At 36.7% G+C, this 27,873-nt stretch overlaps 1 protein-coding gene across 3 annotated transcripts in view; it reads left to right on the forward strand.

Annotated features, from left to right (window-relative positions):
* The window catches only part of IQCH (IQ motif containing H), a 201,869-nt gene that overhangs the window by 23,702 nt on the left and 150,294 nt on the right, over positions 1-27,873 (forward strand). For 2 of the 3 annotated variants that reach the window (XM_045541600.1, XM_045541616.1), the window contains exon 1: positions 13,937-13,973. The exons of the other annotated variant lie outside the window; for it this stretch is intronic. In XM_045541600.1, the coding sequence (XP_045397556.1) occupies positions 13,970-13,973 (4 nt within the window). In that variant the 5' untranslated portion in view covers positions 13,937-13,969. Of the gene's footprint in view, positions 1-13,936; positions 13,974-27,873 lie in introns of those variants that run through there. 3 annotated transcript variants of the gene reach the window in all.

A 27,873-nucleotide genomic window follows, 5' to 3' on the forward strand; every position in this document is an offset into this window, starting at 1 on the left:
AATGTTTGTTGACTGAATAAATGAAACCACTATAATAACCTCTAAGAGTGTGCTTGTCCCCATGTAAAATTCAATCCAGGTTCCTCTGCACTCCCAAAGCAGCCCTCTCCTACCTCTGTCCTTGCACTAGTTACATTGAATCTGTTCAGCCACTCTGTGTGGGTGTGCCAAGGAGTATTAGAAGCACACTGGGATGAATAAAACAGATCAAGTCCCTACTCTCGGAAAGCTTACTTTCTAGTGGGGGGAGACAGACCATCAGGAAAATATCAGATAACAGTAAAGGCTCCAGTAAAAATAAAACAGAAGGCTGTGATAAAGGAAGCTTAAACTTCACATCTTACTATTAAATAGATGCTTCAGTTAAATTTTTATTTGTTTGATAAGAATCTCAGGAAGGCTACAGTTGGTCCACAAGACCAGAGATTGGATGGAGATCTCTGATGTATAAGAACAATGAAATAAAATATCTGAAGTTAGGACTATTGTAGAATGTATAATTGCTCTCATTGTTCCAGAAAAAAAAATAAGACTATGGCCAGAAATTTATTTTCCCCAAAGAGTTTTGAATTCTGGCTAATGATCATGAATATAAGGAATCCTATATGTTAAGTATAATCCTGTGTTCTTTTAAATGCTGTGATCATGGGTGAGTTTCCCTTAGAAAGGGGCATGGACTGTTTCTCACCCTGACTTTGCCTCCAAGGCCTGGATCCCTATCCTTGTTTTATTTCTAATAATGGTGACATCTGCTTAAAAATGCATACCCTCTGACACAAAAGATAGCCCTAATTTTGCATTGTAAAGTCAATGACAAACAGTGCTGTTTTGCCAGCTGTTACACATGCCTACTACACCAACATAAAAGCTGGTATTATTAAGTAGTTGTGAAATCCAACTGGGATATTACCACCTTTAATTGCCTACTTCCAACCTTTTCAACTAGGTAAACCCCAGTTGCTTCTTTAAGCTGTCTTTCCCCAAAAGTGGATAGCTGTTTTTGGAATTCTAATTCACCCCAAAAAGCTTAAGTGACAAATAATTAAGAGTTGCTCAATTGTAATTAAGAATCATAATTAAAATTGGTTTATTAAGCATCTTTAAATTTGAAAAAGCACGTTCAGAAACACTTATAATTTTAAAAACCGGTTTATGCTAATCTTTCCCTTTCTGAGGGTTTTCTCTTGAAAACAAAAGAATCAGTAATGAAATATTAGTAAGTAGAATTGGAATGTAAAGTCTTATTTTCAGGATTTACAGATAATTGTGGGCAAAATCAACATAGACTCCATGTTTGCTAATTAAAATACTCATTTTTAAAATTTTTTTCCTTCAAATTTATCAGTAATTTGTTTGTTATAGTAAGAAAAATATAACATGAATATGTAAAGGCAAAGCTAATTCTTTCACCCAACTCTCTACCAAACTGCCCAATGCCATGAAGTAGCCAACGTTAATAGTTTGATTTTTATTTTTCCACACATTTCTCTTTGTTTATAATAAAACATACAGTACAGCACATTTGCAGATATATGAGGTTTGGGTTGGTTATGATTTTTTTGCTTTTACTGAAACAGATTACATTTTAAATTATTAAAACTAAAAGCCATCTTTTGTTCACAAATGTTATATATGAAGCTATAATCATACAATTATTTACATTAAATATATGCTATTTTAAAATCAAAGAACTTTGGGATAAAATGTAAATGGAATGTAGTATCATATTTCTGAGTTTTTTCTATTGAATATTCCTGACAACAAAAGAGGGAAAGTGTGACACGGTAGGTTCTGGGGTTGAATCTAAAGACCCTAAAGCAAGTGGGAAATATCTTTGATATCTCATGCTTTGTCATATAAATGTATAAGAATTTTTTGCTTCATTCTATTATATATCCATTTTAGTTTCAATATAGAAGTAATGGATTTTAACCCCGAATATATAGCAAAAACTGATGCCCCAAGGATTATCTCTCATGTTTATTATATTCCTACCACACTACAACACACTCCCAATGGTGCCCCAGTTTGAGAAGCAGAGGCTTGTAAAGCATCAATTTATTCATTTGCCTAATGTTTTTCTTATTTTAATTTTTGATTGATACATAACAGATAATACATATTTTGGGGATACATGTGATATTTTGATACATTCATATAATGTGTAAAGATGAAATCAAGGTAATTGGGGTACCCATTATCTTAAATATTATCTTTATATTGGGAGCATTCAAATTATTCTCTTCCAGCTATTTTGAAATGTACAATAGACTATTTTTAACTATAGTCACCCTACTGATCAAACACCAACTCTTATTTCTTCTATCTAACTGTATATTTGTACCCATTAATCAACCAATTTATTTATTTATCAGATGTTTATTGATGTCCTTCTATGTGCTAGGGACTCTATTAGGCACCAGGGATACAACAGTGTTCTTGTACTCATGAAGATAATGTCTGTGGAAGAAATAAGTAGGTGACAATGATAAAATGTGGAAAGAAATGCTATAATGGGAAAAGTGTAGTATTCTATTAGGGCATATAGGACACCCAAGTCAGACTGAGGAGGAGTGGAGTTCAAGGAAAGTTTCTTAGAGGTGATATCTAGAGAATCAGTGGAAGTTAGCCAGAATAAAGGTGTGAAGACTGAGTGAGGACGGTGGGCACTGAGTGCGTAGGTAGAGGAAGCCACATTTACAAAAGATGAGGGGTGAGAGAACATGGGGTATGAGGAAAACTGAGAATATTCCAGCCTGACTGGAGCCTAGTCTAGGAGGAGAGGAGAGCTAGAGGCTGTGGTCCATGGGGAAATGCTCTTATGAGCTTGGTTAATGAGTTTGTACTTGTATAAAGTCCAGGAATGGAGATAATGAAAGTTGTTCAGCAGGCAAGTGAGTAAGTATATTTATTTCTTTAAAAAAATATCACTTTTTGGCTATAGTGTGATGAAAGTATTAGAGGGAGCAAACTAATCTGGAAACAGTTGCAATAAGATGAGCAAGAAATGATGATGGTCTAAGCAAGAGTGGTGGTGAGGAGATGGAAAGTGTAATATACAAAGGAAAGAGACTCCAGGGATAAAATCTAAAGTATTTGCAGATAAAGGAGAGAGAGAAGTCAAAAACCAGGCTAAGATTTTGGCTCAAGCAGTGGGAGTGGGTGTGTGGTGGTGCTGTTTGCTAAAAGAGAGAACATAGGATGCATTGCTTCTGTTTGGGCTTTTTGTTATACAAAATCATGCAAGTTAAGGGAAATTAGGTATTCACATAAACAATCAAGACTGGGCCATTAATTACATGGAGTATTAGAGTTTGGGGCTAGAAATAGGTGGTTCAAATTAGGTGATTTGAGGAGGATTTCATAAAAGAACTATTTCCCAGGTTGAGATGAAGATGGAGGGAAATAAGAGACAATAGAGAATACCTGGGACTAGCAATAACAGGACACAACCAACCTTAGTTCTTAAGGGTCAAGGGGAGGGAATGGTGTAGTGGTTGCTATAGTATGCTGTCTAGATTCCCCATTCCATTCCCCTCCAACCCCTGACTCAGGACTGAAGAACTCACTCCCCCAACTGCCTGAAATGTTAGAGCTAACATCCTCCCAGGGCTATGCCAAAGGGAGCCGCTCACAACAAGTTACCCTTCTTCCCAGGGTAGCCACATCCTATGACTGGTTGATATGCGGTACAAAGTCTAGCCCCCTCGTCTCAATTTGGGGTAAAAATAAGGATCATAACTGCAGAACTCCTGTAGGATCAACTGAGGAGCTTATAACTGCATCACAATTCAGCTTTTCCCCTGTCTAACCATATGTCCCTTACTCCTCACAGGCGTTGATCCTGAGAGCTCTCCCCAGCAAACCTGCTGTGTAAATCTCTGGTTCAGAGTCTGTTTCCTAGGGAACTCAAACTAAAACAAATGGTTATGGTTACCTGCTATGGAGATGGAGGGAAGGCCCTAGACAGAGCTGGCCCAACATGGCCTGATCTTTAATCACAGTATTTAGTGGGGCACTTCACCTGTGGCAATCCTTTGGGGAGGGAGTCAGAAGAAGAAATGCCCTAACCTCATGCTCCTCCATCCTTCTGATCTCCTGCCCATCTTCCCAATGGCAAATGGAAGATAATCCAGCACAGGGTGTATTATTTTTTTAGAACTACTCATTTCCAAAAGACATATATGAGCCAAGTGACAATATAAGCTACTGTGTCCAAACCATGGTGCTTTTAAGAAGAAAATAGAATGCTATTAGTAATTAATTCAAGACAACAGGGATAAACCAACTTCCCCCAGACTACCAAAACATTCATTCATTTATTAAGTTATTCAATCATTCAACAAATTGACTGCTTACTGGGCATTAGACACTGTCCTAATCACTGGAGGACTTGTTCTTGAGAATATATTGAGGGAGATAGACAAACAGGATCTTACATATCATCTGAGACAGAGAGAAGCACTGTGTGTTTTGGTACCAAAGAGAAAGGTCAGGCTTATGCAGACTGGGTCAGAGATGGGAAAGGTTTCCATAGACGGTGACAGCTGGGCTGAGTCTCACTGAGAGGTGTCCGCAGTGGAGGGAATGTGCAAAGACATGCATGTAAACAAGAGCATAGCCCATTTGGGGAGATCCCAGTGAGTTCCTTGTAATTAAAATATAGAGTATTATTTGAGGAGAGATGAGAGATGAGACTGAATAAGAGATAAGGGAGGACAAGATTATGATGCAACTTGCTAAAATTATATAGCATGAAGGAGTTTGAATTTTTATAGAGTACTAAAGTATTTTAAATAAAGAATTAAAGAGTGACATGATCATAATAGTGATTTGGAAAGATCACTATGTCAGCAGTTATGGAAAAAGAGATTGAAGTTGTAGGCAGATACTGGGAGCATTGTCAACCAAGTGTTATGGTGATCCAGGTGAGAGATGACAAAGGTCTGGGTTATTGCAGTGACATGTATATAAAGGGAAAAGAACTGATTCTCAGTCCTATTGTGACTGGAGGTAGAACTCACATGACTTGGTGTTTGATTAGGGGATAGAAGAGAGTGAGAGGGTCAAGGATAACTCACAATATCCAGGATGAGGTGGTCGTGGCACCTTCATTGAAATGGGAGACATAGGAGAGGGAGCAGACGTGTTGGGGTGATGGTTGAAACAGATCAGATTAATTCAGTTTCAGACAATGTTGAATCCGAGATACTTGTGTACTCTTCCGGGAGGAAATGCCGCACAGGCAGCTGGATATATCCACATGTATCATGGAGCTCAGAAGAAATATATGAGAATATGATCTAAAGATTTGCTCTGGCCAACATTTAGGGGATGGTGCAAGCAAGAGAAAATGAGATCTCTCAGATTAGAATGTCGTAGTTGAAATTTTCATTTTTCTTAGATTCTTAGACAAATCATGGGTCAAAATCAATTAATAAGAGGTTTTCAGGTTAAAAACGCATCCAATGTAATTTTTTAAATCAACAATAATCTATGTTACACTTTCATGTCACAAAGTTTGAGTCTAAGCCTTTTTATTCACAGTCTAAAGATTCCTCCAAATCACCTTTGGCCATTTGATGTTATGCATAGCATCGTGATGACAAACTGACTTGAGTTGTTGAATCTTTTTGCCTCTTTTGACTTGTAATATAATTGTGGAGCATGATGAAAAATATTAGGGTTTCTTTTCATTGTCTCACTTGGTTGAGCTCATACTTTCATATTTTCCTCAACTGAATTTCCCATCCCTGAAAGTTAAACACCTTCTCTTGAAAATCAGGGAAAGGCTTCTTTCAGAGAGCTGTTAAGTACTTGAGCGACTGCATGAACTGGTGACACTAGCTCTCCATAGCTCTGAAAATCCATGAGATTTGCTTTGCTGGTTTTTGACAGACAATTTCTGCATCTACAATAACTCTTTTTAAAATGCTGTATCAAAATGTAATCTTTTAAAAGACATTTTAAGCAAAAAATTAGAGATCCTAATTCAGCTTAAAATGTAAGCAGCTGTGGTACTTCTAGGGCACAAAATTCACTTGTGGTAATGGTGCTGTGAACAGATTCTTATGCATGACTAAATTCTGAGCTACATAATTGTGTCACAGCTTACTCCTACAAGTAGTGAGTGGCAAGTTTCTTTTGACATTATGTATAATAGTGGTCCCCAGCCTTTTTGGCACCAGGGACTGGCTTCATGGAAGATAATTTTTCCGCAGACCTGGGGTGAAGGAGATTGGTTTCAGGCATTACATTTATTGTGCAGTCAAACCTCTCTGTGAATGATAATCTATATTTGCAGCCACTCCCAAGCACTAACCACTCTTCAGCTCCACCTCAGATCATCAGGCATTAGACTCTCATAAGGAGCACACAACCTAGATCCCTCACATGCGCAGTTTACAGTAAGTAGGGTTCACTGAGAATCTGATGCCGCTGCTGATCTGACAGGAGGTGGAGCTCAGGCGGTGATTCAAGGGATGGGGAGCGGCCATAAACACAGATGAAGCTTCGCCCACCACTCACCTCTTGCTGTGCATCCTGGTTCCTAACAGGCCACGAACTGGAACTTGTCCACGGCTTGGGGGTTGGAGACCACAGATGTATAAGAAAGGCTGATTATTAAAATGTTACAACCTGAAAACACATTTGTCTTTGAATAGAAGAAATAAAGCAAATATAAGAGACTTTGCACTTAATCCATTAATTTCAGTGTTGAAAGCATTGTCAGAGACTTTCTTTTATAATTGCCTTCACGGCAGTCTGTGAGACATTAATTCAGATTATTCTACAAATATTATGTATTTTATGTACCATTCACTGTGCCAGGCTCTGGGATATAAAGATGTTCATTACAGTCATGTTCCCTTTCCACATGGAACTTAATATAGTGGTTCCCCTCAGGAGCTTTGGGAAACCGGCAACCTCTGGACTTCATATACATGAGAGGACTAAATTCTGTCTTATTTAAATAATATTCTTCCAGTTTTTGTCATGTACAGACAAATTAATCCTAACCAAATCTGTCAACCTTTCTATGTCTAGACTTATATTCCTTATCTTCCTTGTTATCATAATGGCAGAAGTGTCCCTCCTCCTATTAAGGCCAGCCTCTTATTAAGGCCTTAGCTTCTGCAGTTATTGCCTCTCATATCATTTCTTACCCCTCAGTCATTCCCATATCTTTGCATGACTAGCTCAGTTTCTTCACTCAAGTCTAATTGTCAGACAGAGAAGCTGTTGTTGCCTACAATATCTAAGACAGTCTCCCAATATTCTCTATCCCATTATATTATATTAAAGTACTTTATTTTATTTACAGTACTTATGGCAATCTGAAATTAATTACATATGTGTTTATATGTTTATTGTCTGATTCCGTACATTCCTTCAAGAATGTAAAATCCATGTGGGTAGAGACTTTATCTTTCTTCTTTCCAACACCTAGTAGTCTCTCAATAAATGTTTCAAAGAATGAATATTTCTTGGGAGTAGAAAAGGAGAGATGGAGGTGAGAGGAGACCTCCCAGAGGAGGTTGTGCCTGATCTGAGATCAAGTTTGAGTAAGAGTGGGCCCAGAAGTCACTGCAGAGGGGAGAAGAAGACCTTCCCAGAAGAGGGAGGACCATGCTCACTTCCAGAGGTGGAGAGAGCATATTGTATGCAGACTGGTTGGTCATTCAACATGAATAGAGCACAGAGCAGTCAGGAGGGAATGGCAGGATAAGGGGCTGGAAAGTAGGAATGGATCAGGTCATGCCACCCTAAGGGAAACTGTTGTAAGATTTTCAAGGTGAGACATATTCCAATTAGCGATTAGAGGCAGGAGATCATGCAGAGGATGGATCCTTGAGTGCAGCCTTTTGACTGAATCCAAAATTCACAGAATAAATCCTTTTTTTTTTTTTTTTTTTTTTTTGAGACAGAGTCTCACTCTGTTGCCCGGGTTAGAGTATCGTGGCATCAGCTTAGCTAACAGCAACCTCAAACTCCTGGGCTCAAGCAATCCTACTGCCTCAGCCTCCCGAGTAGCTGGGACTATAGGCGTGCGCCACCATGCCTGGCTAATTTTTTCTATATATTTTTTAGTTGTCCAGATAATTTCTTTCCCTTTTTAGTAGAGACGGGGTCTCGCTTTTGCTCAGGCTGGTCTCGAACTCCTGAGCTCAAATGATCCTCCCGCCTCGGCCTCCCAGAGTGCTAGGATTACAGGCGTGAGCCACTGCACCCAGAAACAAGTCCTTTTACTAAAGGATTTTCATAAAGAGATTTGTTCTGTGAAGTTTAGATTCAATCAAGGGGCCACACTTCTGGATCTGGAGAGCCACATGTGGCCTGGAGGCCGCAGGTTCTCCACCCCTGGATTAGAAGCAAAGAGACACATCTTAGGGACCATTACAGAAGTCTATGTAATAATCAGTGAGGGCATGGACCAAAGCAATGCCTGTAGGGATTAGAGAGAGGATATAGGATCTGATAAAATGATAGGAAGTTGAATCAAGAGTGCATCAGCTAACCTTTCTTTATAATGTGGCAGCATGTTATGATGGAAAGAGGCTTTGGAGTCAAAGACTTAAATCAAATCCTGTCTCCCCATTTTTGAGTTGTGTGACCTTGAGAAGTCACTTAACCAATTATCCTCGTTGGCAAAGTAGTGATAATATCACATACTCCCTCTTGTCATTTTAAGGAGTAAATTAAATCAGTCGAATATGACAACACCCACCTATTATGGTGGCCCGGCACAAAATGGGAACTGAATAAATGTTAGCTCTCTCCCTCCACCTTTCTCTTATTCTCTAATTCAACTCCTGTAGGAATCAGAAAACTGGATAGGAACACCTGAATAGAAGTAGTTAAGTCTTTAGGTTTTGTGAACCTGAGGCAGTTAGGTGGCAGCTGGGCTTTTTAGAAGCAGCATGGAGTTAAGTGATGCTTTGGTTGTGGAGGGCTTCTACTTTTTGATCCTTCTAGCCCTAACAGCAAAGTAAGAGGGGAAGTCATAGACCATAGAATGTTAGAGCTGAAGTCATAATAAAATCATGAATAATTACATTTTAATTCCATCTTAATTTTAATATAACTTGTTAGGAAAATTTATTTTTGAGTAGGCACAAAAATAGCTTTAACAGTTAACATAATTATACCATTTTTATTTCACCTATTCCCTTCACTTTTTTGGGCAAAAATTTTTTGTTTTTTTTTTTTTGAGACAGAGTGTCGCTCTGTTGCTTGGCTAGAGTGAGTGACGTGGCGTCAGCCTAGCTCACAGCAACCTCAAACTCCTGGGCTTAAGTGATCCTACTGCCTCAGCCTCCCGAGTAGCTGGGACTACAGGCATGTGCCACCATGCCTGGCTAATTTTTTCTATATATATTTTTAGTTGGCCAGATAATTTCTTTCTATTTTTAGTAGAGACGGGGTCTCACTCTTGCTCAGGCTGGTCTCAAACTCCTGACCCCGAGCCATCCACCCGCCTCGGCCTCCCAGAGTGCTAGGATTACAGGCGTGAGCCACCGTGCCCGGCCAAAATTTTTTAAAGCAAGTCCCAGACATCGTATCATTTCACTCCATGGTATATTCTTAGATAAAAATTTTTTAAAAACAACCATTATCACATATAAGAAATTTAACAATTCATTAACATAATTCCCAGTCCAGGTTCAATTTTCCCCAATTGTCTTAAAATTGTTGTTCTACTGTTATTTGAATCAGGATGCAAACAATGTCCACACACCATGATCATATTTCATTTTATCTGTAACAGTTTCCCTCATTTAAAAAGTGTCACTTGTGTATTGAAGAAATCGGGTCATTTGTCATATAGGTTTTTCCTACAGTTTGGACTTGGCTGATTGCAATCCCACGGCATCATTTTACATGTTCCTCTGTCCCTAGTAGTTCTTCTAAACTGATAGTTTTATCTAAAAGCTTGATTGGATTCAGGTTCCATTTTTTTGCCAAGAATACTTTATATTATACAGTGGTGGTGCTATGTACTTTCTTTTACAGCATATCAGGAGGCAATTTCTTTTTTTTCTTTTAATGGTATTAGATTGGTCAGTGAGTCCAAGTATTATCAGCTCAATTTATCCTTTATAAAACCCTCATCAACCATTGATGTTTACCTAAATACATTATTTCATTAGGGACTGCAAAGTGGTTATTTTATAATTCCATCATTACTTTGCATTTATTAGCTCCTACAAAGAACTTTTCCCCAGGAACTCTTTGGTGAATCTGAAAAATAGTTTTTAAGGAAAAGTAGAATAAATGCTTAATTCCTTCCTTTACTTATCAATTTTCAGATTAATTTATCAATTTTTGTCAACTAGCTTTTGGGGTGAGAGGGAAATATTATTAAGGACTCATGGATTTTTATATATTTGAAGTGTTTCAATCCATTGTAGTTGTTATTTTTTGGCCAGTAGAACCCTGTTTCAAATTGGCACCTGCATACTACTTTATAATTTATGAAATACTTAACATACATTAGTCATTTGAAACTCAAAAACAACCCTGTGAAGGTAAGTGTTACTACCTAGTTTTACAAATGAGAAATCTGGATCATATAGCTCGAACCACGACTTGACATCTATTGCTCTTTCCATTACAAACAATAATAGTTGAGAGAATGAGTGTTAAAGGTGACTCAAATTCTTTTCCTATTTTTCTTTTCTCTAGTTTTGAGATTAAACAGCAGACATCCTTAACCACTGGGAGTATGATATTAAGCAATATCTACTTTAGAAGACATCATTTGTAGCAAACACTGTTGATAATACTGTAACTTAGTAAATAGCTTCTCTCAACTTTGTTTGTGAAGCATTTCAATTTTGATTACTCTGTATGGGATCTGCTGCTCAGATGTGTGTCATTTTATGGTCTGTCCATGTCTGGGGAGCTCGCATTACATGCTGCCTAGTGTTTTTAATTCAGAAGTTCTTCTAAAAGAAACCTTAGTCTCTTCTATTCCAGCCCTAGTTTTAATAGCATAAGCTATTTCCTTCTTATATAGCTTTGTGGGCATAGTAATAAAATAAATACCACAAAATCACTGATGAGATGAAAATTGAGCTCCCTGCTTCTGTGCAGCCATGTAGGTAAAACAGTAATTGGCTCTGATAATAACTTTTGTTCTTACAAACCAAAGTCTAAATGAGAGTCACATTTGATATATATATCTGCTTGTAATTACTATCAAAAGGAGAGAATACAAAGTTTAGATTGTTTAGTGACTCAAGATAGATTAAATAAACTGCTATCTTTTCTTGACTAATTTAAGAAAAATTTCTGAAATTATTTCTTATATTTATCTTACCATTGGTAAAATATGATCATCTTCCAGAGCATGCTTTTCTGCTTAATGGAATGATTGATTTTATTTTTGTTTTTGAAATCTATAATTGGTTTTCTTGAACAACCTTATTACTGGATCCGATAATGCAGCTTATGCTTGTAAGTATTTTCCCATACATCTCTATAGATGTATAAAATAAATTTAGGTTTTGAATGCGTTCCGTAGTGATTGTCAGTGAAGCCTTTTGAGGTGTTAATATTATTTAAATATAGATGCCTTTGAAATGTTTGTTGAAAAGGGAAATTAAATCATGTGCTACATATTATTATTTTGATATGTACATGCTTTGGTGCCAAAATAGTGAATATGAGACTATTAATCATTTTAAAACCTTTCCCATTGCTTTGGAAGCCAACAATAAAGAATTGATATTACAACTATCATTTCTGTTAAATTTCTAGTTACATACAGATTTCTTTCAGAAATATCTGTATCTAGTGCCACAGAAATAGGCAAACACAACTGGATTTTAAGGCCAGTTTTAACTGTGGTTCTGTATTTGGTCATTTCCTCCCTACATCAGTCTTATAACCACACAAAGTTGATGGAGCATAATAAAACTAAGAAAACTGCTATGGTCTACTGAGCCAATGATCCCAGAATTAAAAAGTTCTAACAAAGCTTAGATATGATAGATGAAGCTATTACCATCAATTCTGTATCCAGAATACACATTTTAAAAGCACCCTAATTACAGAAACCACCAGTCAATATAATACATACTAGCAACTTCCTGATCCTTTGTAGAATGGAAATTATTCTTAAAGTTTAATTAAGAAGGAAAAATTATGTTCAGGTATTAATTTCAATAAAAGAGGCACTTGGCTTCCACACAAAAATCCCGGAGTAGTGCTGTGAGTGTGGTTTACCCACAGAAGGAAAGCCATTTATAATTAGGTACTACATTACTTTTGTCACCACGTACATGTACCTCAAAGAGAAGGGAATAGACATATCTTGTTTGCAACCTGCGTCCCTGCATGGTTTAAATAAAGTGGACAGTTGAGGGCAGTTATTTGGTAATTTGGTTTAAAAACACTATTTAGAAAATAAAAGGAAGGTTGGAGAATGTGTTAAGAGATAGTTTATCTAGTCTTATCTGTGCTTATCTAGCATGCATTCTATAGATACTTTTGAAGCCATCTTCACTTTGACCTTAGACATAGGCCAATTAAGACTGCTTATGAGCAAAGAAATAGCTGAATCATGTACTAATCTGTCTGGTTCCTACAATCACTTTAACAATTGCATCAGATCACCCTCAACCACGACACTTAATTGAAAGAAAATCAGTTTTTAAGTTGCTCATAATATCTCCAACCTCCTTTATAAAATGCCACATATTATATGATTCCATTTATATAAAATGTCTGGAATAGATATATCAGTAGAGACAGAAAGTAAATTAGTGGGTTGCCTGGAGCTGGGGGAAGGAGGGAACAGGGAGTGATTGCTAATGGATACAAGGTCTCATTTTTGAGGTGATGAAAATGTTCTAGAATTAAATAGTAGTAATAGTTGCACAACTTTGTGAATATACTGAAAACCATTGAATTACACACTTTAAAGGGGTGATTTTAATGGTATGTGAATTATATCATGATAAAAAAGTCACCTCAGAAATTGTTAGTAATACCATATACCCTAAGTGCCAAATTATCTTTTAGCCTCAAATCATAGAATGCCAAAGCTCTGGGATAATTCCTCAAGAAAACATGAAGTCTAACTTCCACCTTTTGCAAATAAAGAAACCAACTTCCAGAGAGGTGCAGTGACGTACACAAGGTCACATATAGCAGTCCAAGGTAGAACTGGAGCCCAGGTGTCCTGACACCTATGCAGGGCCCCTTCCCACCACCACTGTGCTGCCCACTCTTATGGTTTACTTTTAAGCTTCTCAGCAGTAACTATTTCAGTTATTTAAAATGAGGAATAAATGTTTCAAACAAGATGCCTTTATTTTTTCTAATGAAAGCACTAATTATTCTTATAGAGAGCAAAAATCTCCATGAAGAAGTAGATAAATTTGTTGTAGTAAATTTATTAGGTCCAAACTGAGATTTACCTGTAAATATCCCTAGAGGAAAGTGGCCACATTAACAGACCAAGGGAGCCCTCTACCTGTGCATTTGTAGTATAGATTTTATTGACAAAATCCTTGACCTGGAAAGCTAAAAATAAATCAAGCCCAGGTATTCTAGTCCTTTGTCCACTTTGGTTGGCTTCTAGCATTATTTTTGAGAAAATGAATGGTGTCTGAGATGTATTTGTGTGAGCAATAGGATACGTAGAGGAAAATCTACAGAAAGTTCTTTTTCTGTAAATAAAAGGGACCAATTAGCAGCCTAAATAAAAGATCCAAATATATTTTTTCCAGTGAGAATTACATTAAAATAATTATTTTCAAAGAACTTTATACTCCTTTGAGGATATAAAATGTTAGTAAGCATTTTTGTTCATCCGGAATGAAAGTTTCATTGTTTCTTTGTTTCAGCGAAAGATAGGGTTGAATGTAAAAATCATGCAGGATCCTGAAAACATCTACCACAGAGCTGCTGTAAATGCGAACTATGGAATCAGTTTGCCATGTATTAATCAGAGAAAAGCATGTGTAAGTAATGAATTATTTTAATGAGCTCTTAATTTTTTTTAAGAATTAAACTCATTTATTAGTAATGTAAGATAGAATGTAGATTTTAAGTAAAGATTGTGATCCTTTTGTCCTTGAAATTTTTTAGACATGAAATGGAATGGATTTCATTCTGTTTATAATTCGAGATGATTAAGAAAATATAAACCTATTTTAAATAATCTATTTGTAGCTCATTCAAATTTTATTATTTTGCTTGATATTCCTGAATAATCTAGGACCATAATTTTAACACAGAAGAAATAATTTACCAACAAAAAGAATTAATAGAGAAATTTTAAATATTTTATGGTAGGCTTACCACTAGAAAAATCAAAAGAAAACAATAGCACAGTATCCACTTCAATGGTATATGCTCACATAATATGCAAATATTTAAGAATATTATTCTAAACCTGAAGCAAGCAGGGACTAATCCTTTATGTCAGCAAAATAATGAGAGGGAAAAATAATGAAATGTAGATTTGCATTAAGGGATCTCAGCCTGTGCCTATCTTTGCCATTGACTTGCTGCTACAGTGTCCCAAAGCAAGGATTGTGCCCTTTCTGTGTTGTGGGGTTTTCTTAAGAGAGTTAAGGGTACTGCTTCATTTTAACTGGGAAATTATTTAATTTAAGGTCATTTGTAATACTGAAAACAATTACTGAGGTGACATCTGTACATTTTTTAATACATTTTTAACCTTGGCTTCTCTCAAAAGCTCTTAAATGTATATGTTTGTGAAATCAAAACTAAAACTAAGATTAATTTTAGGATTAAATTGCAAAGCCATTTCTAACTGGTGTAATAGTTTCATAGATTAATGTTCCAAATTTCCTACATAGATGTTTTCAACTGCTTACTTTATTCATGTAATCCTGAAATATATTTTTAGTTTCCCTATATGTGCTTTATGTTATACTAACAAGTTTGTTTTAAGAGCACTTTATCATAGAAATACTTTAACAGCCTAAGAAATAACCAGAAAGTTAGATATTTTTATTTCTGCTGAAACTTTATTTAAAATGTCACTGTGAATAATGTGAAAGGGTTTTTATCTGCTTCCCATGAGCCCAAAGCCCTTGAAATAAAAATATTATTTCTCTGGCTGTACAGACAGAAGCAGATTTCTCTTTTGTTGTTGTTGGTTTTCCTCTTCAATCTAGAATTAATATTGGCTTAGCTGGCGGACTGCTGAGGCTCTGTAGCCCAAGGCAACTGCTGCATTTCATGCAAACTTTCTCTGATGAGTATGGAAGTTTTAAAAGGTATACCTCTAGATTTAGAGAGGATTATGCTTTGCTTTGTGAATCTGAGTGAAGATTCAGATTTAAATAGGGAATTCAAAATTACATCCAAAATTTGGGGCAGAATTTTAGTCATTTATCATATTTTATTCTAATTTCCAAATAGAATGAGTGCCTTAGATATTGTATCCATGTACTTTGAGCAAAAAGGATTTGGGAAAGTACTTTGCCTTCTATGACGTATAGATAATATGTATTCATTTACTATAGTAAAGATCCTTTTTTTTCTTTTATAAAACTTGACTCCAGAGCAATTTAAAATTGGATATACATTATACACATTTTGCTCAAACTGACTATTAGCCTTTTGATCAAAATAGTCAATTGACTCTATCATTTTATGTTGATATAGATATATGATGGTATTAACTAAAAAACAGTATTTTCATTTTGCATTTATAAAACAGAAGCATTGTACAGAAAGTCCTGTGAGAGAAGTATTCAGGCATTTCATTTTAAACAATCATGTAGAACATTTGGGGATAAATACAATTGTGATTTACCCCTTACAAAAATGTTTTTTAGGCACTTAGCCAAACTGGAGCACTATGTCTAGCATTGTGATGTATGGTTAATCAGAAAAGCAGTATCAAGGCTAATTGTTTTAGAACTACTCTAAACACTCAAAGGGGATTATTATTTGGCTGCTGAGGGCCATGTGTTTCCTTACTTCTTATGAAACTTGATCAGCTTGTAAAAAGCCTGTAAATAATCTTAGGCATTTTTGACAGAGCGAATTTGAATATGTAGCCAATTTACGTTACTAGTTCCCTAGAAGCTGGTATTTTCTCCATCTTACGAAGTGTATCCTTCCTGATAATCAGTGGCTGATGAAAGGATTTTAGTGCATTGGAAATACATACAATCCTCACCACACACCCTCATATCACAAAATCAACTTCAGAATTTTATATCTTATGACTTCAATTTGCAAAAAAATATATTAAAAGTGAAACTCACTGATAATTTTTTTTCAGTATCTTAAATCTGCCAAATAGTAACAAACAACCCTCTAACATGTTTTTGAGTAGGTCCTTATAGAGATTCAGAGACAAGAAGAAATCCCTGGTACTGTTTACATTTACTCACTGACATCTAGTTCCACTTAGAGTTTATAATGCAACACATTAAAAGATCTACAGAAAATTTGACTTTGATTTATCTTTTTTTAAATAAAAAGGGTTTCTTAAAAGGCTTGAAACATGTATCTGTTAGCATGAATTTTAAAAGAACGATTATGAATGCATAACAAAATAGCCAAACAAAACATTGCTTTGAATTGCTGCACAAATAACTCTGATTATAACTGTTATGACCTAGAAAAGAATCATAAAAACATTTTTCTTTTTAGCAAGATATGAGTTGCTGTAGAATTATACCAGTTCTTTGGTCCCACTTTCCAAATAAATAAATATATAATGCAATGTAAACTTAGAACCTTTTACTTATTCATGAGGTTGAATTTAATACTATTATGATTTCTAGATTTTATGAGTCATATGTTATGCAGTGTTTTCCACTAACTTAGTTGGGTAGCAACCACACTTCACAAATCATAGTTTCATTCTTTACTGTTTCACTTGGGGTGTACATAGTAATCTCTCTCTCACTGAAAGCATATTCATTTCTGAAATGATAAAGTAATGGAAAGTGAGGCAATTGCGTTAATGTCAAATGATTAGAAGAAGCACCAGAAGTAAGAGGTGGGGGTGGGGGGGTGGAGAAAAAAGGACGATTTCAAAACATGATTGTGTTTTAAGCCCATGCATATGGCCACAATTACAGTCACAACATAATTTGGCAATGGTAGCAGAATTAGATTTAAACAAATTGATGTTACACTGCAGTAATTCAGAATGAGCTTGTTGCATTTATAAACCATAACAAGAAGCAGAGTGAATTAATAAAGCCTTCTTGTCACTAAAAATAAAAAAGGGAATAATTGCTGAGATGGAGTTAACTTAACAGATGACTATAGTCAGCATCCTTTCAGCCTAGATATGGGAAAGTGAAGGTCACCCCCATCTCAGATGACAAAGAGGGAACATTTTGTTGGTAAACAAATTAATCTTTTGAAAGGTCGCCATTTGTTTTAAGTTTTTATCCAGTTCTTGTCATCTGGAATCAGAGATTGACTGTCATTTCACTAGGCAGGGGTGCAGTTGAAGCAGACAAAGCTGCTTCTGTACATATCAGCATTCCTTGACAAAACTCAGTGCCTGATTGTGATGCTATGGGCTGCTGGTTTACAGCTGTCTCCGGACAAGAATGGAGGCCCACCCCTGAATTCCAATAAGATGGGCCTGCATATTCCGCCTGCTGTAAGCTGGCCCTCTGCCCACAAGTAAAATGTATTGTAGTTCAAGCCAGCAATTATCTCTTTTACTTCCTTCTGTGCTGCTTCTGTTCCCTTTTTCCAAAAACAGATGTGGATATTCACTCAAGTTCTGCATCTATTCTTTCTCACACCTGCCGGGGCAGAATTTTGACAGAGGTAGAGTTTGAGGGAGCCAGCAGACAACAATCAGATGTAATTTCTTTGAGAGCAGTTTAAAAAGAAAACGTTGATTTTTCAGGAAATGTGGAGTCAGCATCTTGGTCCCCCTCCTTTTTCCCAGGAGCATTTGGTAAATTAAATTAGTTGAACAAAAGGAAATAGCTTTAAAGACATTCTGAAATGCCATATCCTATTTATGACACACAGTCATTACCCAAGGACTGCGATGGCATGCACAACATCCTCACTTCTATCATTTTTTAAAGAGAGCTTTCTCTTCAGGTTGCTTAGAAAGAGTTTTCAAAAAAGCGATGACTTTTCATGTCCTTTCTGATTCACAGCCTATAAAATGTATTCCACCAATAGGTCAGTGTTGGTGGCAGCGGAGGTAGTGGCGCAGTGCCTTTGTATGTTGTTGCTATTCAGAATTTCAGTTCTGCTTTGGCTTGGAGTAATGGGAAAGCTGAAGAAAGTGATGTGACGTTGGCTGGTGTATGGCTCTCTCACAAAAGCCTATTGCTCTGGGAGCAGAGAGAGGCAATGAGAGGCTTCTGTACCCTCATCAGATGGCATTCATAAAAAATCTAGCTGTACTGAGTTCTCTAACTTCTTTAGGATGCTGTGTTTCTTGACCTTCTGTGCTAAAAGATCCTGCATGCATTTCCAAATCAACCCTGTATTGAAAAGCACTTTGCATAGTGATTTCGGGTCAGACTGCCTCGTGTGAATCCTTGCTAGATAGGGGACTTCCCAGAAATAGCCCCCAGTTCCTCATGTAGAATGTCCATAATAAGAGTATCTATGTCATAGGATTGTATTTAAATGAGATAATTCAAAGCACTTAGCAAAGGTCCTGGTACAAAGAAGTGCTTTGAAAAATATTAGTTATTACTGTTGGCAATTCTCACATACTGTATTGTGCCATTGTTTTATACTGTCACTTAAAATATATTATTGTCGGAGTCTGGGGAGGGAGCCAGAATATTGCTGAGGTCCCCTCCAGGGATACTATTTAATATTTTATATGATTATGCCTTCTTTCCACAGATATGAGGATAGGGACCTTGTTGTCTGTTCTATTGGTCTGTTTTTCAGATCCTCCACTGCACCAAGCGGTGTTTTACACATAATAGGTACTAAGGAGAGGACTAATTTGTCCCTTCCTCCGTCCAGTCTCTGCTTTGAAGCTATATAGCCTGATGTCGAGTCTTGAAGTGAAGTAATGATTTTGCTGGCCCCTGGTGGGCATGGTTGCACAGGGCATCCTCCCACTGGGCCATCTCATAGGATTTACCAGTACTGCATTTTTGTTACAGCCTTGCCACTAACTAACTAGCTGTTTCCAGGAGCAAGTTACTCTACCTTGCCCATTCTCATTTTTCTGGTTTATAAATGGGAAAAGCTAGATGGGGAGGCAATCTGGTGTGGTGGGAGGGATTTGGAGCCAAGTAGATCAGAGTTTGGGTCCTATCTGCTGTTTTCCAGTTGTTGAGCCCTAAGTAGGCAAATTAACATTTCAGGTCCTTAGTTTCCTTTTCTGTAAAGTCAGGATAATGATGCTTACTAGACATGAGTGTTAAGGGGATTACAGACAATATATTAATATTGCTGGCACATAGTAGGTGCCTAATAAATTCTTGCCTTTCTGAAAAATGAATTAGTATTTAAAATCTCGTACTTCCTTCTCCCTTATTTACACTTGTGCTTTCAGGAAAAATCTGATTCAATTCCTTTCACACTCTAGTGTAAATGAGTGATTGGACTGAATGCTCAGGTTGTCAAATTGCGGTAGAGAACTCCAGTGAGTTTCAGAAGGGTTGTAAGCATTTAATTTGCATTTCATTTTTATAGTAAATATTAAGTTATTTTAAGTAAAATATACTTAAAGATGCTAAATTTTAATGCATTAGATCATCCGTGGGTTAATTTGTGCTGTCAGGTTTACTCTGACTCTGTGTGTGTGTGTGTGTGTGTGTGTGTGTGTGTGTGTGTGTACATTTGAATTTTCTATAAAGGTGGTTTTTATTAGATAGTGTACAGCTTTATACTAGTAATGTTTTGAAATTCAAATCTGCTCATACACACTTTTATAATCATACAAATAAATAAGCAAAGATTAAATTAGCTAATACATGGAAAGGTCTTAAATAGTTCCTGGCTTCTAATAATCATTCAATAAACATTAACCAGTATTAGTATTAGAACACCTGTGTACTACCATCAATTAAAAGCCAAGCAAGTTCTCTGGTGCATACTTTTGGCACAACAAAATAATTAACTGTACAGTTACAATAATGTATGTTACATTTTGATAATATGGCATTACAGATTTTTTCTTTTTTTTTTTTTTTTTGAGACAGAGTCTCGCCTTGTTACCCGGGCTAGAATGAGTGCCGTGGCATCAGTCTAGCTCACAACAACCTCAAACTCCTGGGCTTAAGCGATCCTACTGCCTCAGCCTCCCGAGTAGCTGGGACTACAGGCATGCGCCACCATGCCCGGCTAATTTTTTCTATATAGATTTTTAGCTGTCCAAATCATTTCTTTCTATTTTTGGTAGAGACGGGGTCTCACTCTTGTTCAGGCTGGTCTCGAACTCCTGACCTCGAGCGATCCACCCGCCTCGGCCTCCCAGAGTGCTAGGATTACAGGCGAGAGCCACCACGCCTGGCCCAGATTTTTTCATTGCTTGATTTAAGTTTGGGGTAGTTCTTATATGATTTGAAATAAGCTGTAGAATCTTTGATAGTACAGGGTTGCAATGTTACTTTGTTTGCAACTGCAGATAAAAGTCAACAGTAAAGCATTATCTCAAAATTTGGACTGAACATGCGAAATGAAATCAGATTGTTTTGAAACTCTGAGTGAATATCTGAAAGAGAAAGATGCTGAGATACCTGAAAAGAAATTTAAGGGAGAAGTGATGGAACATCTTAAAATGTATTGAAAAGTATTTTTCATCTCCCAGCCCTTCAATAATAATACCATTTATTAAGTTTGCCACTGTGCCTTATGTACACTATCTTACTGAACCCCTACACCTATAAAATAGGTGCCATTTTTACAACCATTTTACAGATGAGGAAACTGAGACAAAGATTCAGCTACTTGCCTAAGTTTATGCAGTGAGTAAGGGGAGTCAGGATTCAAATTAATTATGAAATCTATTTGTCAACTCTCTCCTAATTGACTACTTAGCAACTAATCCTTAATTATTAAGGAACATGAGCAGTTGTTAGATTTTGTTAGTGATTCTATTTTGAAACAAAAATTCCTATTATTCTTTAAAGCTTCTGGATCATTTTAATTGAAGAAAATCCTAAGATTATAAGTGCCATAACAAATTGTCAGCCATTTGAAATTACTTATGTGTTCATGTCAGGATTTTCTCCATCTTGTGCAGGCAAAATAAAATACATAAATAAATCGTATGCTGTGATGGATGTAAGACCACAGTTATTATTTATAACTCTTGATTTCATAATTTTCCTTCATCAAAACAGCCTCATTGTTTCTAGTGTTGATTTATAGTTATATAAGTATAACTAGAAATATATAAATACACTTATATAATAAATATATGATATATTTATATAGTAAATATGTAATATAAATATATATGATATATTTATATAATAAATATACACATATAAATATACTATATATTTATATTATTTATATATAAAACATATAAAATTATACTAAATTCTTATAAAACTTGCATTTATTTATATTTGCATTTGAAAAACAGGTTCTACTGCTGGAAATAAATTTGAAAATCTTTGGCATAGAGTATTAGCTCTCCCATGAGTATTTACTTTTTAACAAGAGCAAATCCTATATTTAATTAAAACAAAGGAGTTAGTCTCTATTAAGGGATTTCAAGCATGAGTAGACAAGGAAAAGAAGGATTTGGGGGATCTAGGAAGAGAACCTTTGCACTGCTCTGAAATCATTCCAGGTCAGCAGCCACCTGCTAAAAGGACCAGGCCTGCTCCCTTATATAATTCACTTTTCACTTTGTGCCTTTTCACTTTGTGACTTGGGCTTTGGACTTGAGTATTTGTTTGACTCCATACTAAGAAATAGTGTTTCTAACCTCATAATTCCACTTTGAAGAGCCAAAAACTAGGTAGACAGAAGGGCCTGAGTCACATCTATGATAGGTTTTAAGGCATAGGGTCCATGCATAGAACTGTATTTTAATGTAATAGGTTCCCATGTATTTTATTTTATGTATTTATAAAAACATCATTCTAAGGAGGGGTCCATAGGCTTCACCAGACTGCCAAAGGAGTCCATATGCCCCCCAAATTAGAGCTGTCTATGACAGATATTTTCTTTCACACAAATATCCAGGGTGGGGCAAAGTATGTATCAGAACAGAGAAGTATCCTAAAAACCCTGTATGCTTTATGGATTAAATATCTACTTCTCTTAGTTGTTGGTATAGAAAACCTACCAAAAAGTAGATGTATCTAGATATCCACCCCAGATTTTTGTAAGAATCACATCTTCTTCATAAGTAAAAATATAAAACTTCATGCTTTTGTCTCACTACTGTTGCTTTTCTATTGCAAGAAGGAAAATGGAATAGCTACAAAAGTAGTAATGCTTGCAATAGTATAATAAGTGTTGTGTTTAAGAGGAAGCAAAGGAAAAATACTATAGCAAGTAGCACGATAGCGTTAGCCACAAGAGAAATGGGCCTAATGGAATTGTTTTTATCATGGCCCCGGTTAATTATCTACTGAGAGGTACTTGAGATGATTAAATTCTATTGCTGTGTTCTCCAATATTCTAACCCATTATACCTTAAACTGTACTTGAATTCAAGTATACATTCTTAGCCTTTTAAAACCTCTTTGGTAGAACAGAAGTAAGTATCCATAGAGTGATTCACCTTATACTTTTTTTAAAAGCATACCCTCTGAATTACATTACAGAATGTATAAAGTAAACTCAGAAGATATTTATTTAGAAGAGATTCCTCTCAGGCTGTAAAGTTGGGGCAATGTGACCCCAAAATACCAGATTTATATAATCTTTTGATGTCCATCTCTATTTTCAACAATAGCCTGAATAAATCTGTTAATGGCGGGCAACTAAGAGGTCTGAAAGCAGCCAGGCACACATTTGTGGAAAGAGTCAGAGGACTTAGGTTTCAATTTTGCTCTCTACCACTGCTATAAACCAAGTTGCCACAGGTATGTCAGTTAGTCTCTAAAGACTGAGAGTCCTCATCTGTATACTGAGAAGATAAATTGGCTTGTTCAGAGTCATCGTCAGGGCCACAGCCTTGATTGTGTAACTCCCAGATTAATGCTCCTTTGGTTCCTTGTGGAACTACCAGTCTCTCAGGGTGATCAGCGTAACTGAGGAATGGAGGCAAGACTTAAGATGGGCCTTAGAGGAACTGATGGGCATGGCTAAAGGAGAGGGAATGTCCATTTTTAGCACTAGAAGAATACAAGAAAAGGCAGAGGTTGAGAATAGTCAGAGTAATGGAGGATGGCTTAAAGCTTTGCCTAATCATCCTGAATTTTTACAAAGGGAAAAAACCCAAAAGATGTGATTGGGTGTGAAGGCCAATTGATAGATGGCTTGGAATGGGCCATTGAAATCTAATTGTGTGATCTCAGTCTGGATCATAAAAGGAGGGACTTAAGGCAGACAGTTTCTGAAATTAGATCACTTCTCCAGCTGCTCTAACTGAAGGGCAGCTTTAGAATTCTTCCGAACAGTCTCTGTCCCTTGATGTCCTCATCGGTTATTAAACTTTATTTCCTCTCCCTTTGGCTATAAAGTAATGGTTCTTTCTTGACTAGCATTATCTCCTGAACTTGTTAGACAGTAACTGCCTAATTAGAGTTCTACAGGCAGCACCTCTCCCTGACCATTTATTTATATACAACTCTCTGTCCCTTTCAGATGAATGGCTACTCAGAACTGGGCAATCTGGCTGGGTGGCTGGGATTTCCTCTCTTACTTCCTGTCCTAATGCTGAATACCCACTGCTACTTAGGATTCTACCTGTAGTCCCATCCCTAATCCCCACTTCTCACCTCTCCTCTAATGTTAGCCAAAAGCAGGACTTGTTGGGGCAAGAGTGGTGATGGCAAGAGAGAAGGATAGAGAATAGGAGTGGTTGATTCCTCACAAACACATTCTGCCTGCCTCCCCTATTGCCAGTTCCCAGCCTCAGCACTGGACAGTGTGAGCTTCCTCTCCCAATCTCACCTTCTCATCAACTCCCTTGTGGTGCCGATCTGCCCGTGCACAGAAATACCCAGGAGCCTATCTTAGTCTGAGTGTTTTCTGAGATATAGGTATGTTTCCAAATTTATCATCTTTGCACTAAATGAAAAAAAAAAAGGAGAAATGTTTACTTCCCAACTTTTTCCGTTGTGCAAGAAGTAAAAACCCTTAGAAAACGTCCAAAGTGTTCTTATTTAAAATAGGAGTCACAACATATGTGTGCTAGGGCAGGGCAGGTAATAAATGTCTGAAGTGACTGGGTGTAAAGGTGAGCTCCACATTGCTGGAGTGCTGAACTGGAGATAGACCCTCCCTGCAGCAAGCAGCCATCTCAACTCTAGCCCTTTGTGCTTGGGTTTTCAAAAGAAGCTGGAAATTCATGTCGTATCTTTTTGTGAAATCTCCTGATTTTTAAACGCTTGCTCAGATAATTTTTTAAAGACCGTGTATAGTTAAAAGAAAGTATTCTTCAGGCTATACCTGTCTCGCACTTCAATAATTTGCATCCCCTGCTTTAGAAACAGGAGGAAGTGTGGTTTTTAGATATGATACTACTGGTGTCTTGTAGGGAGCTGGCTGGCAGCTTACAGCCCTCTAGAATGCTATTACTTTAGTGCAGCTCGAGGTATAACCCTCAACTTTATAGGATTAGAGATTTGATTTTGCCAGAGTTGATCAATCTCTTGGGTGCAACTGAACTCACAGGAGACTGATATACAAACTGGAATGCCACTTTATGTATTCTAAGGAGAACTGTAATAGGCAAACAGACCTGAATGTTCAAATCAGCCTGATCTGACAAGCATATTTTCTCCTTATTAGAAAGCTATGCAGAAAGCCCAGTTAGAAGGCTGCTTAGTGAACAGGGAAACTGACTAAGGGTAATTAGTTGGATAATCTTCAAGTTGAGCAGCATCATACATTTATAATCTGATGCATCCATCTGTGAAGCTACACCTGCCAAAGGGATTTGAATACATCCCTGTAAAGTGAGTGCTTCATGGATACTGAGAAATTCTGACTCTCCAACTTTTTATAATAAATAGCTACTATCTGCTTGGGGTTGACTGTGAATTATATTTTACTGTGCTGAGTTCCTTATATCACATTAATTCCTAAAAATGAGTGATATTATCCCCCATCTTACTGGTAAGGAAACTTCAGCTTAGAGAAATTAAGTTACTTGCTCCAGTCATTCAATTAGTAAGGGATAGAAGCCAGACTCAAATCCTATTTGTTATTAGAACTTATTTTCTTAACCACTGCCTTCCTTTTTACTAATTTCCTACTATAAAAGACCACTCACTTTCAGCTTATGTTTTGTGTCTTTGATAGCACTAATTAGACTACATTCCTTTTTGGAACCTGTCTTTTAAATCAGTTTCTGGATGGAGCTGACCACATTGAGCATGCATCTATTTTTCTAGTTTTAAAACTCAAGAGTTGGGATGAGGAGTTGCACATTTCCTTGTCACTTGTCTATACTTCCTTCCTAAGTAATTATACTATGCAGAGAATGAGAGAAACTTTGGCTGGAACAAACAGAATGTGTTAGGAGGAGAAGGATAAGAAAAAAGGTGAGAGGGAACCAGTCCATGTGAGAAATATTCTTGGGAGATTTGTTGGTAAGAAACGCTGCTTGCCTTATCTCCCCATGTTCCCCAATCCCTAAACCACTAGGAGTCACTTAGAACAAAAGAATTATCCTTTCTCTATGTGTAGCTGGTGAGAGGCCCAGTTATATCCGATGATTAGGTTCAGATGTACTAATACTTAACATGCGTTTGTTTGTGAACCTAACGACTTTGTTTAAATTGTTCCTAAGAAAACTCTTTTCTGAGTTCCAAAATGCCCTTTCTCATTTCTAACTTAAGATGGGGCTGATCTTTATAGAACATTATCGGGAGGAGTTGTAAAGTGAAAACACTGACCCAAGAGACCACCGAGAAAATATTATCCCAGCATCATCTTCTCCACTCATCGAAGGTGTACTTTATACTTAATACTGGGTTAGTTCAACATAACTGTAATGGGGGGGATTGACTTTTTCAGCAAAGGATTTTCAAAATTGTAACCTTCTTACTTGTGGAATTATCATTTCATCTAAACATTGAAATCCCAGGGGAAGTACCTGTCACCATCTTTCTACCTGCTTGGATTTAGTCTTCCATTTACCCATAGTTTCAAGTGTAGAGGCTAGAATTTAATAGAAGGAAAGATAAATCCCTCAACAACCTCCATTTTCTAGTCTTGAACACTTGCAGAACACCTAACTGTGCTTCTGCTCCAGGCTGCATGTTAAGGTGAAATGAACTACCTGCTCAGGAAATACTGCATAAGTGTTAAGCAATAACTAACATTTCTAGGGGATTCTCTGAGGAGTTGGGCATGGTGTTAAATACACTTTGCATGGATTATCTCATGTAATCTTCACAGTAACCCTAAGAAGTAAGCACTATTACTACATATGGGGAAACTGAGGCAAAAAGCAGTTAAACTTGCTCAAAGTCAGACAGCTTCAAGTCAAAGGGTCCTAATTCAGACTCAGCCAGTCTGACTTCCAAGCTGGCATTCTTAATCCTTACTTTATACTACCCCCCAGTCAGCTTTGAGGGTGATTTTGACCTGCAGCTGAGGGGCAGATCTGGGGCCCAGTCAAAAATTGTTTCCTTAGTGGCCAAGGAATTTGATGGAGAAATTTCTCTGCCCTGGTCTGGGATAGAAGTAAAAGATCAAAGTACTTAGTAAGAGGCTATATTAACTTAAACACTAGAACTAGAAGAGGAGCTGGTACTTTTAAGACAGAAACTTTTCCCAGCTAGATCGTAAACCCCTTTGAGGACAGAGACCCTATCTCTATCTAACTCCAGCCTGGTCAGGAGCCAATATAAATTGGCTGTTGATTTGTATGTATGTGGTTAATGACTTTGAATAACAACTTGTTAAAGACCAGTGTAATTGAGTTAGGCTGTGTTAAGCTAATTTAAGTAATGAAATACCATGTACCTAATTTGACTACTTTTGTAGATAATTCTCTTTTTGGCCATAAAAATGTCTTTCCGGATATCTTCAGGTAGAATTAATTTTTCCTTGCCTAGGTCATCATAGCATAGCATAATACGATCTTTCTTTCCTTCCTTTCTCCCTCCCACTCTTCCTTCCTTCCATTCTTTTCTGCCTCCTTTTCTTTTTCTTTCCTTTTTTCTTTCTCTTCCTTTTTCTTTTTTCCCGTCTCCCTCTCTCCTCCTCTATTGAGGACCAGATTACCTAGTAATAGTCTTAACATAAAAAGTGGGGGACCCATGTAAAGAAAACTCCAAAACTTTAATGAGTGACATCAAAGAACACTTGAATAAATGGAGAGATATATCATATTCCTGAAAAGGAAAAATATTTATAGTAAGTATGCCAGTTCTTCCCACATCGATCTTTATATCTAATGTAATTCCAATAAAAATTCTTATGGGTTTTATTTGGTTTGTGTGGAATATTAATTCTTTTCAACTTGCCAGTGTTCATCATCTTGAAGAATAAGTGGGTAGAAGGCCTCATTTTTTCCCTAAAGATGATTAATGAAAGTGAACTTTTCATACCACTTATTAAAACATAAGATAAAATTACAATAATTATAATAGTATTTCTTCTATGGGTAGAAAAATTAACAGATCAATGGAGTAAAAAAGTGAGCATATATATTGACCTTATTATAAAAAAAGACTTAGAATGTGGAAGGACTTGTTAGATGAATGGTGCCAAGTCACTTGGCTAATGATTTGGAAACAACATTAAGTTAAATCCTAAACTTGTATTCTATACCAA

The sequence above is a fragment of the Lemur catta genome, chromosome 1 (assembly GCF_020740605.2).
Source record: "Lemur catta isolate mLemCat1 chromosome 1, mLemCat1.pri, whole genome shotgun sequence".
NCBI classification, from domain to species: Eukaryota; Metazoa; Chordata; class Mammalia; order Primates; family Lemuridae; genus Lemur; species Lemur catta.